The sequence below is a fragment of the Mirounga leonina genome, unplaced genomic scaffold (genome assembly GCF_011800145.1).
Source record: "Mirounga leonina isolate KUSES-001 unplaced genomic scaffold, KU_Mleo_1.0 Mir_201, whole genome shotgun sequence".
Taxonomy (NCBI): Eukaryota; Metazoa; Chordata; class Mammalia; order Carnivora; family Phocidae; genus Mirounga; species Mirounga leonina.
The window spans coordinates 13,187,806-13,206,631 of NW_023270504.1; the positions used below are offsets into that span (position 1 = coordinate 13,187,806).

General features: G+C 36.8%; 1 protein-coding gene across 1 annotated transcript in view; it reads right to left on the bottom strand.

Annotated features, from left to right (window-relative positions):
• SLCO1C1 (solute carrier organic anion transporter family member 1C1) overlaps window positions 1–18,826 on the bottom strand; it is a 71,454-nt gene that overhangs the window by 15,238 nt on the left and 37,390 nt on the right. The window contains exons 9-14 of the mRNA XM_035028119.1: window positions 17,910–18,034; window positions 14,592–14,738; window positions 12,750–12,848; window positions 10,487–10,732; window positions 9,305–9,469; window positions 529–724 (exon numbers count right to left, since the gene is read on the bottom strand). Of these exons, the coding sequence (XP_034884010.1) occupies window positions 529–724; window positions 9,305–9,469; window positions 10,487–10,732; window positions 12,750–12,848; window positions 14,592–14,738; window positions 17,910–18,034 (978 nt within the window). The remainder of the gene's footprint in view (window positions 1–528; window positions 725–9,304; window positions 9,470–10,486; window positions 10,733–12,749; window positions 12,849–14,591; window positions 14,739–17,909; window positions 18,035–18,826) is intronic.

Here is an 18,826-nt window from a genome sequence, read left to right on the forward strand (position 1 = left end):
CACAGAGACCTTTCCAGTTATCCAAGTGTTCAAAGAAAAAAAAAAAATACAATTGTTTACAAATGGCACATTTCTTTTGTGCCAGGAAAGTACTAATCACTTCCATGTATATTATCTTGGTTAAATCTTACAAAATTCTATAAGGTAGTTATTATTCTTATTTTTAAAGTGGAAAAATTTGAGGTTTGATTAGAGTAAATGACCTATACAATGTCACTTCATTAATGATGGACAGAGGCAAGATTCAAGGTCTGTGTTTTCCATTGTCAGGTTGCCCTATATAACGAAGATAGAGATGCAATATTCTTAATAATTTCTCTTAGGCAACCAAAATCAAAGGAGATGACAGATTCTGGTGACAGTAACAGCTCCCATGTCAAAGTACTGTCAGCTATTCCACAATAAAACTTTAATTCCTTTCTCATATTTACGATGTTCACAATCAAATTATCTTATTTTGAAACTCTATCAATAATTAATTTGATTAAACAAGCCAATCACCTCAGATTACTTAATGAGTGAACCTACCCTTGGTAGGAGACAGTTAGTCCTGCCACATCAGAATTTTCACAGCCCAGTGCAAACAGGGAAAGGAACAGGAGGTACCCAAGAACAGATGATCCCAAGTAGAGTTTTGCAGCTCCATACACACTGATTCTGAATTTTTTCATAACTATCCCCCCAGAGAATATTCCAAAGGCCACTGCAGGTATGTTGATGAGCCCTGAGGAACAACAACAACAACAACAACAAAATATATATATATATATATATATATATATATATATAATTTTGTGCATCTCTAAAAGAAATCTGAGTGTACTGACATAAACTTTCTAAGAGATTATACAAAACTATATAATAGTTCCTGACAAGTTATTAGACTGGTTGGTCATTTTAAGTTATAGAAATATTAATTCACTATTATCTACTGACATATCAAGAGATTTTGATAAGTGTCCAGGTTATAGATAATGATAGCACAACTGAGAGTCTCAGAAGTCTGCCTAACTTGTCTAGCACAGAGTTTAAAATCAATAAACACTGAATTAATCAATGAGTCAACGTCTTTCTGGTCTAATCCCAGGATTAACAGGTACAAGCAAGGGGCAACTAGGTGATAGTTAATGTTCTTTAAGTTTATGCATGAGAGAATAATAGATACATGGAATTCAGGGAACAAAAACACAGTTTTGGTTCTTTTTTTCTAGCCCAAACAAAATTTATTTTTATAGATTCTTAGTTGCTTAGTTTGGTATCTTTCCTAACAACCACAACAACAAAACAACAATAACAAAACAATGTATTATTTGACTCTTTTTGTATTTACTAATTGCTTATAATGTACTAACCACTCAGGTAAGCATTTGATATATCTCTCACATTTATCCTTCACCACAACCCTAGTAGATAGCCATATTGTTATTTTCACTTCAGACAGCAATTTATTCATGGTCATGGTTAGTAAGTGTTAAAGCCAGATTTGACAATATAGAGTTGATGTCAAATCTCATGCTTTTCTTTCTTTTTTTTTTTTTTTTAAGATTTTATTTATTTGACAGAGAGAGACACAGTGAGAGAGGAAACACAAGCAGGGGCAGAGGGCAAGGGAGGAGCAGACTCCCTGCTGAGCAAGGAGCCTGATGCGGGGCTCCATCCCAGGACCCTGGGATCATGACCTGAGCTGAAGGCAAGTGCTTAACAACTGAGCCACCCAGGTGCCCCAAATCTCATGCTTTCAATCACTACATTATACTGTCTCTCCTCCAAAGAGTTTGGAACACAGGATTCTTGATAAATAGATGTACCATCTCACTAGTAATCAAATAAATGTGATTTTAAAACAACACTAGGAAGAGATCCAACAAAGTGGTTGAGAGCTTGGACTCCGGAGACCTAAATACCTGGTTTGGACCTCAGTCCCACACGTTAATAGCTGTGCAATGGCAGGTGATTCTCTGAACTTCTATAAACCTGTTTCCTTACCTATAATATGGAGCAAAAATAGTGCTGAGGTGACTAGCATGAAAAGTTCCTAGCACAATACACGGCACAAAAATATCATTCAATTAAGTTGTTACCAGCATTTCAATCTGTCAGATTCACAAAGGTGAAAATATTGGGATGGGTCGGTAGAGTGGAACATGTCTGTGTTAGAAAAGGTGGGAAAAGTGGCTCTTTGGTGACTTCTTGGTTAGATTCTAAATTGGTAAATGTTAAAATTAAAATGATCACATTAGAAATCAGACGAACCATGAGAGACTGTGGACTCTGAGAAACAAACTGAGGGTTCTAGAGGGGAGGGGGGTGGGGGGATGGGTTAGTTTGGTGATGGGTAATTAAAGAGGGCACGTATTGAATGGAGCACTGGGTGTTATACTCAAACAATGAATCATGGAACACTACATCAAAAAAATAAATTAATTTAAAAAATATAAAGATTATATTAAAAAGATTATAAAGATTAAAAAATATTATAAAAATTTTTACAAACAGTAAAAAAAAAAAAGAAAAGAAAAGAAAAGAAGAGGAATCAACCCACCTCGAAGGGGGCAAGATCACAAAATTGGTGAAATAAAAAAAAAAGAGGAGGTGCCAGTTTTTTCTTTCCCAGCTAAACTGAGGTTTGTGGCTGTAGCAAGTGGCAGAGATGAATGTATCCTGGGCCCCTAAAGAGCCAAATGTCAAATAAGAGGAAACTGATTATTATTTACTTTTAAAAAGAGAGCATATAATGGAAAATAATATAACAAACCTGGCTTCTCATGACCCGAGTTAATAAATGCTAACATTTTCTCCCAATTTTTCTGATTTTTAAATATGGAGATATATAAGACAGATTCCTTCTCTGTTCCAGATTCCATCTTCCTTCTCAAGAACTAACCATTGCCATGGATTTGATGTGTGTCATTTAAGTCCCTATTTTTACATACACATATTCATAGTACTTGACTTTGAATCTCCCTCTCACAGACCCAAGACTTACACAAAAAGGGCAGACTGAGTCCTATTCTCTCTTTCAATTCTATCTCCCAAAAGCAGTTTGTAAAAAAAACACATCTTCTGAAAACTAGGTTCTAAATTGAAACCTTGAGAGAATGTGCTTAGAATTTCATTTATTTTGTAAAGTACCAATCCAAACTTGGGACATAAGGAGTCATAGCACAAAGGATACCCTTTGATACCCTTTGTAACTTCATGCTGTGTGGGTTTCCACTAACTTTTCCCCATCCTGATCTGGCCTAGAAGAACCTGAGAATCAAAATGGGATGATTCTATGGGTATTGCTCCCTCAGTACAGAATGTTAAAAATCAGGAATATCCTCTCTTGACTGATCTCCTCTTAGAGGCCTGTGTTCTCTTGAAACTTCCAGAAAGTTTCATGTATTCTCTTGCCTCTAGTCCTTTCTACACAAGATATCTGCTTCATCTGACCAACGTCCTTTCAAAACCCCACCCCTGTTTCTACATTTTCATCTTTTAACACCTCCTTATTCTTTTGCTTTTGATTTAGGTATTGACACCTTCTCCTAGAAGATTTTCTTCTAACTCCAAGATAAGGTTTGTTCTTCCAGAGTTCTCTGGACTTCTCATAATTAGAGACTTCTCACAGCTTCCACCAGCTGTATGGTGCCTCCAAGGACATCTCTAGCATCAGGGTGCACAAGTTGGTCATCAGAAGCCCCTTTCCACCTCCCTCTGCCTCTGGCCCTTGTACAGGGTCCCATAGACCGCAGTCTTGGTCCTTGTCACAATTACCTGTTAGCTTATCTGGTTTGCACCCCTCACCTACCAAGCTCACCTTCAAAGCAAAAACTGTGCTCACCATTATATCTTGTGCTCCTTGCAGTTTTCCACAAAAATGTGCTAAACGACTAAACTTTAGTTTATCCATGTATAACATTTCTCCTGGATATTTTACTTTCCTATTTCAAGATAAATGAATTATAACATGATTCCGTAAAACAATAGTAGTACATTTCAAATATACTGTCAGCTTGATTCCCCCTTTCAAATTCCCTAGGATCTGTAAGCTATCTATGCTGGGCCAAGTTGAGTTGATAGCAGATTTCCTAAACATTAAATGATGTTTCCTCCCAAATCTTCTCTTCTTTCACCCGAGGCACTTTTAAGTCAGCTAATGAAGTAGAAATTTCACTCTGATTTCTTCATTACACACTTTTTTTCACTCACACCGTAAAATGTGCTGTTCTTAAAACGTTTACCATCTAAATATTCCAAGTTGTAATTTACACCAGCATCCACAATTTGTTTCAATTTACTTTATGTACTTCTTTTGAATTTAATATATTTACTCAAATAACAGGAAAGCTAGGAGAAATTTAAGAGCAAATATGTTGTTTTACTTACGTATACTCATTCAAGCTGAAGACCTTATTCTTTGTTACTGTTCGAAACAGGAGTTATGAAACTTGTGTAAAATATTTTAAGATGGACAGCACAGTTACAATATAATTTGGGAACTCTGATTCCCATAAAAATGTATGATAGCCTTAGTCATTAAAATGAAATGGTAATAAGTTATAATAATAATAGTACTTTGGGATGTACTTAGAGCTTCTCTCCAGCAAAGAAAAATTCTGTAATAAATAATGGACCTTCACAATATTACACTAATTTTATAAGATATAAATATTAAGATTTGAATTTTACCGAGAGAGAAATGCAGGGAAAGATTTATGGGATTTTCACACTCATGTAGCCAATTGGGTGTAGACAAAGAAGTAAACTTAGCCATCTTTCTTGGGTATAATAAAAGTATTTTTGTCCTCACAAACTAAGATTGTTTTCCATTATCTCACAGATTTTTAATATAACAATATAACTTGACCTAATTCTAGAACACATCGTAACACATAATTTGCTCTGCTAGCTTAGCCACAAAAATTAATGTTTTCTATTAATAAGCAACTTTCCCCAAATAATTATCATAACTTTTCCTTATTTGTAACTTCTGCAAGAATGGAGAATGATAATCATTGTTGTCAATGAGAGACAATGTCAATGTATCATGTCCACTAGGTATTGTCTTAATAAAAAAAAACTCCAAGAAATTAAGAAAAATGACTAAATAATTGTAATCTGTGTATTAAGAGGGAAACAAAACATAAGATCATTTTCACATAACTTAACAGTGATAGAAGAAGCTTTAAAAGAGGAGAAAAATTCAGCTATCTAAACTTCATCCAGTGGAAATTGCAATGGGGAAAAAAAGACCCACACACTCAAAAAAGCAAAATCATTTTGCCATATGCCTCCTAGTCCCTGAATATGAAACATTTTTGTTGCTTATTTTTCTTTAATTTTCTTTGCAAAATTAAAGTAGCTAACATGAGAAAATATTATTTCTAAACTTTAGAAATATGGCCAACATAGCAAAACATGTACAGCAAAAATAAATCATCATTGTAACAACTGGCCCTTGAACACAAGGAAAATTTGTTTATGCTTTCCACCATGTCATGTCAAATGTCTTCTCTGAGAGCAGAGGGGAAATGTGCTTTCATCGTGCTTCTCTCCCTTATTTCATCACAGAAAGGATCATTCTTTGTAGCCTCCCCCACCTCACCCCCAAAAAAATGAAGGAGAAAAAGGGAGAGAAGTATGATAGAAGAAGAGAAAGAAGTGAGAGAAGAGTATTTATTGAATGACAGCTGTATACACTTACAATGCATTTTATAGGTCTTATTTAATCTCTATTTTAACCTAATGATGCATTTGTTTTCACCATTCTAAAGATAATCAAAATAAGTGTTATGGGTATTGACTCATTTTCCCACTTACTCTTACTGTGCTTTTTTTCCATACTTAATGTGAAACCAAGATACATTCAGGAAAGAATCCTAGTTGTAATGATTGAAATCATTAGACACTATTACTTATCTCTCACAAAAGTACTTGAATTATCCATAGACATGACATGATAGAAATTATGAGGAATCAGAATTTTAGGCAAACTTTGATAGAGGAGTCAAAAAATTCTGATGATGAGCTTGGATCTCAGGGACCATCTGAGTGTACAGAGAAGGATTATGGTTAAAAGAAATCAACTGCCCACAACTTAAAAAAGAATTATTAGATTCTTCTTGTCAGTTTTCCAAAAATAATTATGTCCAGAGAGGAAATATAACTCAGGGGAATTAATTTTATTCCTGGCTACATCATAATGTATGTATGCAATTAGGCAGGCCACTGAATCTCTCAGAATTTCAAGTTCTTTCATCTGTGCTAATTTTCCTTAAGAATAATTTTATGGCAAAAGTGTTTCATTTATTATCTACCCAATAAAGGAATGAGATTACATATAATCTCATTTTCTATTATAAATACCTTTCCCCAAACAATGCTCTTAATTTTCCTTTATGAAATAAATGTTTTTAATTTGAAATTAAAAATGTATTTATCATTCTAGTGACACCAAAATCAAATGCCCTCAAACTCTAAGTGTTATGCACATGTTGAATAATAAGAAATAAACATACACTTAAAGATGTGTCACTTCATTGCAATTCATGGGGGAAAAGATGGCTTTTTCATTTTGATAATGAACCTTGACCTTTTCCTTCACATTATACCAAAAAAAAAAAAATTGAAATGTATGATAACCAGAGTCACCTGGGTGGCTCAGTCAGTTAAGCATCTGCCTTCCACTGGGGTCATGATCCCAGGATCCTGGGATCAAAATCTGCATCCAGCTCCCTGCTTAGTGAGGAATCTGCTTCTCCCTCTCCCTCATCCCCCCGCCCCCTGCTTGTGCTTTCTCTCTCTCAAATAAATAAAATCTTTAAAAACAATACACTACCTGAAATGTATTATAACCTAAATGTGAAAGTTAAAACACTTAGGCTACTAGTAGAAATATTAGGAAAACATTTTCATGGCCTTCGGTTTTGACCATTTCTTAAAACAGGCAATAAGATAGCACTAATGAGAAAGAAAAAGACTGGAAAATGGACTTGCTTAAAAATAAGCAGCTTACCATTAGGGGAATGAAAAGAAGAACTGAAGTCTGTGAGAAAATAGTTATAATACATATATTCAATAAAGAACTTGTATCAAGAAAGAAGTACCTACCCCTACAAATCAATAAAAAAAGAGACAGACAGCTCAAGAGAGACAGGCAAACAATTTGAACATAATTGACAATAGAGAATGTTGAAGTAACCAACAAGCCTGCAAAAAAGTGCTCAACATCATTAGTTATCAGTTAAATGCAAATAAACTGTAAGATATCACCACACCCCATAAGAAGGATTACAATGAAAAAGACTGACAATACTAAGTGTGATAGAGATGTGGAGCAACTGGAACATTCTTATACTTCTAGTGTGAGTATAAATTTACACAACCCTATTGTAAATGTTTTGGTTATATTCACTGGTTCTAAATATACATACTTCCTATGGCCCAGCAATTCTGCTCCAAGATACAGCCAAGAAAAACGTTGTGTATACAACCACCAAAATACAAATAGAATGGTCATGCAGTGTTATTTATAATAGTCAAAAGCAGAAAACAACCCAAATGCCCACCAACAATAAAATGAATAAACTGTGGTATATTCATGTGATAGGATATGACACAGCAATGGAAAAGATCAAACTGTTATACACAACATGAATAATCTCATAGGTTTCACTTTGACTGAAATCAGCTAGATACAAAAGAGTACATAGCATACTATTCCATTTGTATAAAGTTCAAAAACCAGCAAGGCTGACCTGTGATGACAAAGTTCAGGATAATTATTAGCATTGGGCAAGTGTATGGAACAGGAGGAGGTTTGAGGGAGCCCTCTGTGGTTCTGAAATGAGTTCCATGTTCTAGCTGATAGTTACTATACAGATTTTTGTCTTAACATTTATCCAGCTGAGCTACACATTTAGGGGCTGTAGAGTTAACTATTGTTTGTAAGTTATAGCTCAATAAACACAAAGGAGATTTTGCAATAAAATAAAAAGAATGTCTCCTAAGCTTTTATTTCTCTTCTATTCTTGTTAAAGTCAGTATAAAGCACTGATTGGCATGGAGGGGGTTTTGGGGGAATGAAACCTAAAATGTTTCTTCAGGTCAACCATTAAATCATACAATTAAATCAATTTGAACCAATTAATGTTGAAAGTAAAAGTTGAGTGGTAGAGCTTTAATATCTATAATTTAGCAGAATAGTCTGAATAGTCAATTAAATTAGCACCTACTAAGTGTCCATTAACCAGGATTCTTACAGGACAGTTATAGATTCTGAAATAAGCTCAGAGGCCTCTTCCAGAGACCGAGACATAGAACAATTTTAAAATATTTTATGAAGAAGAAATGTTTTTAAATCTTTGGATTTTCCTACCATTAAGGAATATGTCCCAAGGAATAAAATATGCCTTTAAACAGAAGCATTAAATGATGTTCTCATGCGATAGACTCTGAAAAACAAACTGAGGGTTCTAGAGGGGAGGGGGGTGGGAGGATGGGTTAGCCTGGTGGTGGGTATTGAGGAGGGCACATTCTGCATGGAGCACTGGGTGTTGTGCACAAACAATGAATCATGGAACACTTCATCTAAAACTAATGATGTAATGTATGGGGATTAACATAAGAATAAAAAAAAAAAAAGATGGTCCTACAACAGTAAAAAAAAAAAAAAATGATGTTCTCATGGACTAAAGGAGCTAATCCAGGTTTTAAAAGTATCCAATTACTTGGAGCATGATGTTCATGTATTTGCACATTCTGGTTCTTCTTCATTCATTTCTTCATGCTTTTCTTTGCCCTTCAATAGCTTTTTCATTGTTGACTGATCTGCTATGCTAGAAACACAGCCCTTTTAAATAACCTGAATACCAGGACTCAGGAAAGTCCTTTAACTCAGCAAAAACAAACTTTGTTTTGCAATGAACACCTTTTAACCTCTCTGAATACTCACTTTTTATGATCCTAGAAACTGTTCAGGTAAAAAGGCCACTGTTAGGAAGTTTTGGTTACACTTGAAAGACACATACCCAGGATCACAATCTCCTAATAAAATGCACGTTCGGTTTACATAATATTCTTAAGGTCACTCACTTACAGTTGTGAATAATTCTTGCTGCAAAATTGTACCACAGACAACCTCAGTATTTTAACTGGATTTTTTTCACTCTGCTAGATTTTTTTCACTCACTTTTTGACTTCATATCTAAAATGTCATAAATCACCTTCAGTCTAAACATGAGAATGCCTAAATGCCTAAGGGTTAACAAGATGCAGCTGATAGTGCCTACTGGCAAGCGTGAAGGACAGGTGAGCATACCGATAACAAAGTTGGCCTTAGAGGATGACTGCCCATACTGCTGCTCAATGTACTTGGGTTTATAGGTCACCATGCCAAACAAAGAATTGAACTGAACGGTGCTGGCACACAAATATAACAAGTACAGTGGATTTCCAAGGAGATTCTTCAGCGATGGAAGAAAATCTGTAAGACAAAAATAACATGGAGTAATTAAAGATAGCACTACCCTTAGCAGAAGACACAGCCTGGGCACCAGGGCAGAGCTGGCCGAGTCCCACTGCCACAGTTAGAGCGTGGTGCCCATATACACTATGGATATGAAGCATTGGCACACGTCAAGGCTGAGATCTGTCAGGTTCATATCTAGACACAGGCACTAGCTTCTACAGGCATATAATTTAGATTACACTTAGAGGTGTGAGTCAGACAGACACATGTTCCTCCCAATGATATGGGTAGAAGGAAAGAGGGACAAGAATACTCTCTCCCTGTGGAGCTGAAAGTCATTGGTAGGACACCTAGAACTTCAGTTTTCTGGTCTCTCCTCTTCAAACTTGCGTCATGGTCACAGAGAAAAAAACATGAACATTATCTCCGTTTAATTTAATGAACTTAATGTAAGAAATGAGCTTTGGCATTCTCCCTTCTTCCTATTATGCAGCTGAAGAGTTTGAAATGTGAAGATTTTTCTGTAAATATTGCTTGCTTGGCCCAACTGAGGGGGACCATTCTTTCTCATGGCCACTCTTTTTCCATGTGAAAGGAATTCATGTTAATATGTCTGGCCTTGTGCCCTGCACCACACTCACTCCTTTGATCAACAGTGGGAAGCATGCACTGACACATTTGTCAAATGACTGAATCTCATCTGTTAAAAGGCCACAAGCTCTGAAGATGCACTCTTTTCTGTCCACCCAGACTGATGCGAAGCAGCAATCCCAGATAGGAGCCATTGCCAGGTCTAACCTGTAGTGTAAGGGTGGGAATGTCAGCAAGGAATGTTACCAAAACTTTGGGTCATGATCTTTAATCCCTCTCCAGTAATAAAGCTGACTTTGTAATCTTCAATTCTGCTTCCTGTATAGTTTCTCAATTTTTCTGAACAAATGATGGGGAGAGAGGGGTATTATTTATAGATCCCTTACAGAATCTCGACAGGAAAACTGAAAGTGCTTCAAAATCAAGGAGAATCTGGCTCACCTCTTGCCATTTCCATTATTTTTGACTTTTCTCCAAGAGGTGTTTGGTATTCTGTATGATCATCCATAATAAACTTGGATTTTTCAGAGGAGGAATTGGAATCCTCTCTACTTCGGGGTCTCGGCAGACTCTTCGGTAAACACCAGAAAGGCAGAGCTGCAAGAAGACTTACAATTCCTGCTATTAGGTAACCCAGCCACCAGGCTCCTACCCACTGCGGATCCTTTGGAGTAATGGTTACATGATCTGAAAGACAGAGAGGATGGCTAAATAGCATATACAGCAAAGCCAGTGAGTTGAAATAAGCTTATTTTTTAAAAAATCCTAGCATCAGCTCTATCACATCATAAAAATACCTAATAATTCATGCATGATAACTTTCTAGTCTGAACATTATCATCATCTTGCTTTTTGAGGGAAACATGGTGCTTTTTTTCTAGAACATGATGCTTTTCTTTCTTTTTTTTTTTAATTATTTATTTATTTATTTGAGAGAGAGAAACAGCATGAGAGGGGATAGGGTCAGAAGGAGAAGCAGGCTCCCCGCTGAGCTGGGAGCCCGATGTGGGACTCGATCCCAGGACTCCGGGATCATGACCTGAGCCAAAGGCAGTCGCTTAAGCAACTGAGCCACCCAGGCGCCCCATGATGTTTTTCTTCATTTGTTCCTTACATTTAAAATATAGAGTCTAAATCCTGGGGGAGGGGGTCTTACTTTGCCCTGGGGGTTCTGCAGAGGGACCCCCTGGCCCATGACAGGAAGCAAGCACCTTATGAGGGAGAATTATGGGGGCTCTAAGCCTTTTGCCAACTCCCCCACATAAGCACCACTTGCATCTGGTCCACATATTGAATGTCTGTCCAAGATTTTTCTCAAAGAAAGAGTTATATCCTACACCCTCTGGTCCCAATCTAGTCTAAAACATTCAGAATGTTAGTCACTAAATGACAGTAATACTTCAGAGCTAATCTAGGTCTGAAGCAAGATTTGTATATATAAATAAAATGTTAATGTCTTATTCATCATCAAAACTTTATCTTTGACACCATTTCTTATTTGATGAAAAGGTAAGTAGTGATGCAGTTTTTTGAACCAAATCAAGTGTTTTTTTCTTCTTTTTTATATAAGAACCCATAAAACATATGATAGATCTACCTCCACGGCACTCTGTGAGAACAATGAAATAAACACATATCCTTTGACAACTAGGCCCAATTGCCACATTATACTTGGTAAAATGTTCACACTGGCTCATCACTGCATCTTCACTGCTTCCCTTAACAATTTCCCTCTGTACCACTCATCACACCTATGCTTTCTTATCTGAATCAATCTCCATGACTGGATTTTAAAACCTCAGGAAGTCAAGATACTCAACTTCCATTTTATTCACCATTTTGTGGTAGAACAGCACCTGGGATAGAATAGATGCAAAATTAATGAGGTTAATGAATAAATGAATGAATAAATAAAATTTTTAGAATGTGTCTTGTAGTTTATTTGATAAAAAAGAAAAATTGGTGCAAGAGTTTTTGCATTTAATTTTAACACATGAGGACTTCAAAATGCAGTTTCAGAATTTTTAAAGCTGAAACTTGTTTTCTTGTTTCTAACTGCTTTCTTGAATTTCTTAAAAAAGGAAGAAAAGTAAATGTCCATATCCAGGAGGTACATCTCACAAGGACAGGAACACATTAATAGCTATGGAAAGATGAGGTCCCCCATTTACTCCCTCCACAAGTACTCTCCCAGAGAATAAGGTAGACACACTCTAATATGCCTCCACCTGAAAAAAGATTTGTACAGTAAAGAACATATTTTGGTTGCCAGAACACTTTCAATTCTTGGTCTTCCTGGCAAGTCTACAAAATAGATTATCAATTGATGTGTCTGTCTTGTTATTACACCTGAACCAACAAGAGCCAACAAGAAGCCACAGTTTTTAGTCTTAACTATGCTGGAATGCATTTGAAGTGGCAAACCAGAAGTGAAAAAGGATACATCTGAATAACAAACCATGGGTCATCCAGTTCTAACCACTGCCTATTTTTCATATTCCATTTATTAAAGCATGCAGTGATTAGATCAATGACAAATTTTCAGTGGATTATTTTCATTTTATGAAAGATTACCATCCTGTAACTTTATGAAAAGGGAATTTGATATTTTCTACACCATCCCCGTTAAAAAAATTGCAGTGACATAAATAAATAAATAAATAAATAAATAAATAAATAAATAAATAAAAATAAACTTTCTTACCTAGGTTTACAAAGCCAGTGTCAACATACAGTTTGGCACATAATGAGCCTAGCAGGAAGCCAAAGATCGGTCCTATAATTGCAACCGTCTGCACACACCCTGCACCCAAAAAAAAAAAAAAAAAAAGCGGCATTTCTCCGCTTTTGTAAATTAATAAATTTTTAAACAAGAAATAGGAGTGAGATCCAGTTAGTAGCTGAAAATATCTCATCAACTCTTCATTTAAGTGTGTTTAATTTGTCAATTTTTCAACCTTATTGAATCAGGAAATAAGTCCTTCTCAGCTTTGGAAGAACAATGAACACTTGGAAGGCATTAATTACCTCTTAGTAAGGAAATAACACCAAGATTCTAAAGAAAGTAATTTCCCCCAAATGGAGCAAACTTTACTCCTTAGGAGTAAAAGGAGTAAAACAAAACAAAACAAAACAAAAACAAAAAAAACAGAATTATACTATTTTGACAGTCTTTCAAAAACTTTTCATGGTTGGTTAAGCATAAGAGTTATTTTGACATTAAAATTGATTTCTTCCACCTTAGACCAAAAGTGCATGCGTTCAGAGAGTCTGTGGGACCATGTGAGAGCAGTAGCTATGCAGATCCCTGAACACAGCCAGCCAAGGAGCTAGACCTGCGAGTACAGAGAGGTGCTCTTGGAAACAATCATGACCAGCCTGGGCAGCATTAACAGGAAACTAGAGCAGATTGCTTAAACAACACCGTTCCTGGGTATCAGAAATGTAGCTGTATGGCCCATCTGCCTTTTCATTTCACCACAGCTTGATGCACACATATCCCTGGCAGATTAATTTAAATTAAGAGGAGGAGTAAATGGCAGTTACCAGATCCTTTCTGGAAAAGAAGAGGTGGTGAAGAGAGAGAGCAGGAAGGGGACACCCTGACACCTGCATGCATCTCTTGGCTTGCAACCTTTCCTCCAGTCCCCAGAATAACTGCCTAGCACATGTGATGGAGCTTCTGTTCCAGGTCCTGATCTACGCTGCAGTTTTCCATCAGAGCAGGTAACCTGTTTTTAATCACAGCCTGCCTGACTGTAATGAGAGCCCTCTGGAGTTCTGTGCACATGGCCAGGGTAGAACTATACTGTGGAGCTAGTCCCAGCCCCTCTCAGTGAATTTAAATCTTGTCCTCTATCCCTTGAAGGCCAGGCCCTCAAAAGATCAGAGCCCCAAGAAATCAAGACTGATGTGTGAAATGGAGAAAAATTTAGTTTCCAAGACTCAAGAGGTACTCCATAAATGCTACTTAGATGCATCTGGCCTTGGAATTTGAGTTTGCTGGAGAGAGAGAGAGAGAGAGAGAGAGAGAGAGAATGATTTTAGCTGCTGCTCTCATCCTTTCTGTGTTTTTATCCATTCATATTTGCTATTGAGAACTCAGAATTCCTTGCCTACCCCTCACAGGAAGAAAATGCTTTAAATAGTCAGGGCTTAAAAGATGGGAAGTAGTTTCTAGGGCTCTGGAAACAAAATAAAAAAATGAATATAAATGACACCTAAATGCTTCAGGAGTACAGTTAACCCAGTAAAAAGAACCTATGAAATCTGAAGTCCAGGAAGATATTTGCACAAAGTCATACATCATGGCAGTTGATCTTCCAGTTATTTCCTTTTAATCTGATGTTCTTTCCCGAATGCAACTGGTCCTTCTAATTCAAGTTTCTTCATCATCCAAATCCTCAGTGTGGACCTCAGAAACGTGTGAACTCAAAAAAGGAACTGGATCTGAAGGATAAAACCTTCCATGCTCTATTTAGTTTGGAATGGAGTTGAGAAAACCAGGTACCCTGCTTCCCAAGAAGATGAATGAGGTAGGCTTTACCAATATAGAAAGCAGAATTGTCTTCACTGGCAAAATCATCAAGGTAGGCAATGCCTAGAGGCTGAATAGGAGTTTCCCCAATTCCACGAAGAAGGTTCCCCAGGAAAACATAAACCCACATGGAAGAGCCGGCATCCATTTCACATTCTTGAAAGGAAAGTGAATAAGAGGAATGAAATTAGGTCAGTATCAAAGTTAAATATTTATTCTGCATTTCTACAAGCTGTCCTAAAATTGGATTAGGATGTAAAAGTGAAATTTCCAATAGACATAATTTGATAGGAGTCAGAGCAAGTTTGGAAAATATTTTGGCTTCAATGTTTTAGGCAATGTAAATACCCCAGAGATTTTGATCAAGGAACTCTTTTGATTCTTCTTTCTGATGCCTTGCTTCTTATTTTCTCTTTTTTGTTCTATATTTACACTGAATTCTTTGAATTCCTATGCTCCAATAACATTCAATATCCTGTCTGAAACAAAACACAAAATTTTGAATGAAGGATTTTCTCCCCTTAATCTTTAAACTTTTCAATTTTTCAACAGAAATCACTTGTAATTTTATTGCTGATCAAGTTTTATCTGAAATCCAAAATTTTATATGGATGATACTTCAACTTTGGACAGCATCACAACTGTTTGACAGTGAATAACCATTTTTAGGGCTCATGTTAAGGAAACTAATTTCACATAAAAATTTAAAACCCTATATGCTTTAGTAGTATAACTCTTCGAACGGAAAGAACCTTTCGGCAGTCTTCTTAGAATGAAATTCAAAGCTAACAATTTTTAAATGCTTTTGTAGAAGTCATATCTTGATATAACCACGTGAAGCTGGAGAATTAACTCCCATATCACAAGTGAAATACACTTTGAAGAGTTTAATCACTTTAATAAAAGCGATAATATTTTCTATCTCCAACAATCACCACTTCTGAATGCTCCCTTTCTGTCAGGCACGGGGCTAAGTGATTGGCAGGCATTTTTAAAATTAAATTCTCCTAATAATCCTATGAGGTAGGAGTTATTTCCACTTATTAGTAGCCCTTAAAGTAAAATCTGAAGGTAAAATATGGGTTACTTAGAACTGAGGTGAATTCTCTTGTGCAGATGAGTCAGACTGTGTGACAGACCAGACTATCGTGTGTGTAGTCTGGCTGCTTCCTAACTCTGCCTCTTCTGGAAATGTGGCCAAGTGACCAAGCATTTTTTTATTTATCTTCTGTGGATTTCCATTCACTCCCCCCAAATATAATGTTAATTCCTTTTCTAAAAAAAAAAACCAAAAACCTAATTCTAATATCAATTCTACTCCTAACATTTGTGTGACCCCAAGAAGCTTGCTGGGAGGGAAGTCTTATAGATAGGGGAAGACATCTTAGATCTGTGCTTTCCAGTATAGTAACCACACACCACATGTGGCTACTGAAATGTAAATTAAAGTTACAGAACATTACAAATTCAGTTCCTCAGTCACACTAGCTATATTACAGTACTCAATGGTCACATGTGGCTAATGGCTGCTGTATCAGCCAACCTAGATATAGAACATTTCCACCATCGCAGAGAGTTCTGTTGGACAGCTCTGCTCTCCAGTGTTGTGGGGGGAATGGGAGTTGTACAGGGAGCATTTTTGGGAAGAGCCCTATATTTACCCCACTATCATTTTTAGGATGAACTTTGTGTCCACTATGGCTGATGTCCACATAAGTCTATGACTTTAAGGGAGCAAGACCTCATTTAAAGGAAAGAAAAAGATTGAGTTGTGAGTCTTATACTGTATACCTGTCTAATAACTTGTCTCTTCCCACTAAAAACATTTTAATTCCTGCCTCTAAACCATATGTTTCTCTTAATATTAAAGGTTTAAATATTTCCTAATTAGTTGTATTGCCAATTATATTACATCTTTTGTGATTATCAAAAACAAAAACAAAACATCTTCAAACCCTCCTCTTATACTCTCCTCTCCTTCCAGGGTGTTTTTCTACTTCTTTTCATACAGCGGGATGGGGTAAACTTTTTACATGATTACATCTTCCCTACCTCCTCCCCTCATATTTCTAGATTTCCTTTAATCCTCTGGCCCTTCCCTTCATTCAAATAACCAGACTTCAAGTGTTCACTGCTCAGGAAAAAGACATCTCAAAAGAAAGCACTGAGGATATTAGGGGAAATTAAATGTTTTATGATATAAATAAAAGATTTGCATGACTACCAGGTAGATAAAAGAGAAGCTTCCACACTGCCTATAAAGAAATCAATCCGGAGGCTAGGAGCAGGGAGTGAGGTGGGAGTGGTGAAGAGGAAGCGCAGAGTATGTCAATGCTAAAGGGCAGTAGAGAGAGGGCATTTGGGCTCCTGTCTCTGTAGCATCCTGGAGACATGGCAGACACTTGTGGGTAGATGTGTGGACTCCATGAGCAGGGAGAAGCTGTGCCACCATGGCCAGGTAGAGCCCAGGAAGGCATCAAGACCCAAAAGATGAGACGGTTGTACACTGTGGCTCTGCTTTTGACTCCTCAAAGGGTTTCCAGAGGATTCCCATGTTCCCAAGGGTGGCTCACACAATGCATTGATATGGAATATGGGTCAGCCATACGGAACTCTAGAGATTCTAACAAAATTCCCTGCATCCTGTCTTGTGTGGAAAAGAGAACTATTTCCAAGTTTCCGAGACTGTCACTTCCACATTAGAGAGAACTGCTGTGCTAAAAAGGACATAAAGGTAGACATAGGATGGCCTTAAAATGACATGTATGACCAAACACTGAGGCCAGAGGGATTTTAAATATCTAAGTTGACCAGGGACTGATAACACCAAGAGGCCCCTCCCACAACCACCCCCTTTGCTATTATGTAAGCTCCCCAGAATGTAAGCAACCCTTGGGGAAAGGGTGAAGGTTAGGGACAAATTGAGATTAAATTTTTGTCATTCTGATGAAAAGGGGATGGACACAGATTTTCAATTGAGATCGGGGGAAAAAATATATTTTATAGCTGAGCAATGGACTGAGATTTGTACGTGCCAAGCTAGTTTTATCCTTATTCGATGGCCCACCTTATTTGGAACCACTGGGAGCTTTTCTCAGTCACTGGCAATTAATGCCCCTTTCCATAAGATTTGAATCTCTGCATATTCTCTTAGGATCTCATCATATACTGCCTTATATTCTAGGACTTTTTATGACACTATAATAACCCAATTTAGGTAGTAAAGCTTTTGACAGAAAAAAAAACACAGAAATTTTTGTCCATCCTAAAGCACATATTAATTCTTTTTTAAAAGCTTTCTTAGTCAAGTAAAAAAAATCATCTTACCATCATTTCTTTTGGATTGTGATTTTTCTATAACCGAGAGAGGTAATTGACTGTCTGACTCCAAGAGACATGGAGAGAGGCTGAGAGTGGAATTAGAGAAAGGAGAATACTTTTCATATCTGTACCTGTACAAAAAGAATGTTTTCTTTACTACAGACTCATTTAACATCATGCTAAAAATATTATATGGACACTACATGACTCATTAGGGCACCTGTTTGAGTTTGCAGATACCCCTGAATCTGAATCACTAAAATCAAACCAGCATTTAACAACAATGACCCGAAGGTCTAGACAGCCAGAAAGTCTGCCAGAAAGTCTGGCTTACTGTTATTTCCACCATATCTGAACCAATTACCCGGTGTAGTAAAAGAAAATACAAGGGTTCATTTTAATGTAAAAATAATGACTCTAAATCACCTGCTCCCCTGATAAAAAGTATCCAACACTTGATAAAATCATGATTATCTCTAAGTCAGTGGAAAAGAAATAATTGAAAACTATGGTCTTGCACACTGGATTTAGAGTTGTAAATTTAGTAGAACAACTGCATTGCTGATTCTAGAGAACTGATGATGATATGTGGGGTTTTAGGGTTTAAGTTTTTATTTAAATCCCAGCTAGTTAATATACAGTGTAGTATTAGTTTCAGGTGTACAGTATAGTGATTCTACACTTCCTGCAACACAAGGTGCTCATCACAAGTGAACTCCTTAATCCCATCACCTATTTAACCCATCCCCCCACGAACCTCCCCTCTGGTAACCATCAGTTTGTTCTCTAGAGTTGAGTCTGTTTCCCTTCCTCCCTCTCTCTCTCTCTCCCTTTTGGTCATTTGTTTTGCTTCTTAAATTCCATGTGAGTGAAATCATATGGTATTTGTCTTTCTCTGGCTGACTTATTTCACTTAGCGTAAT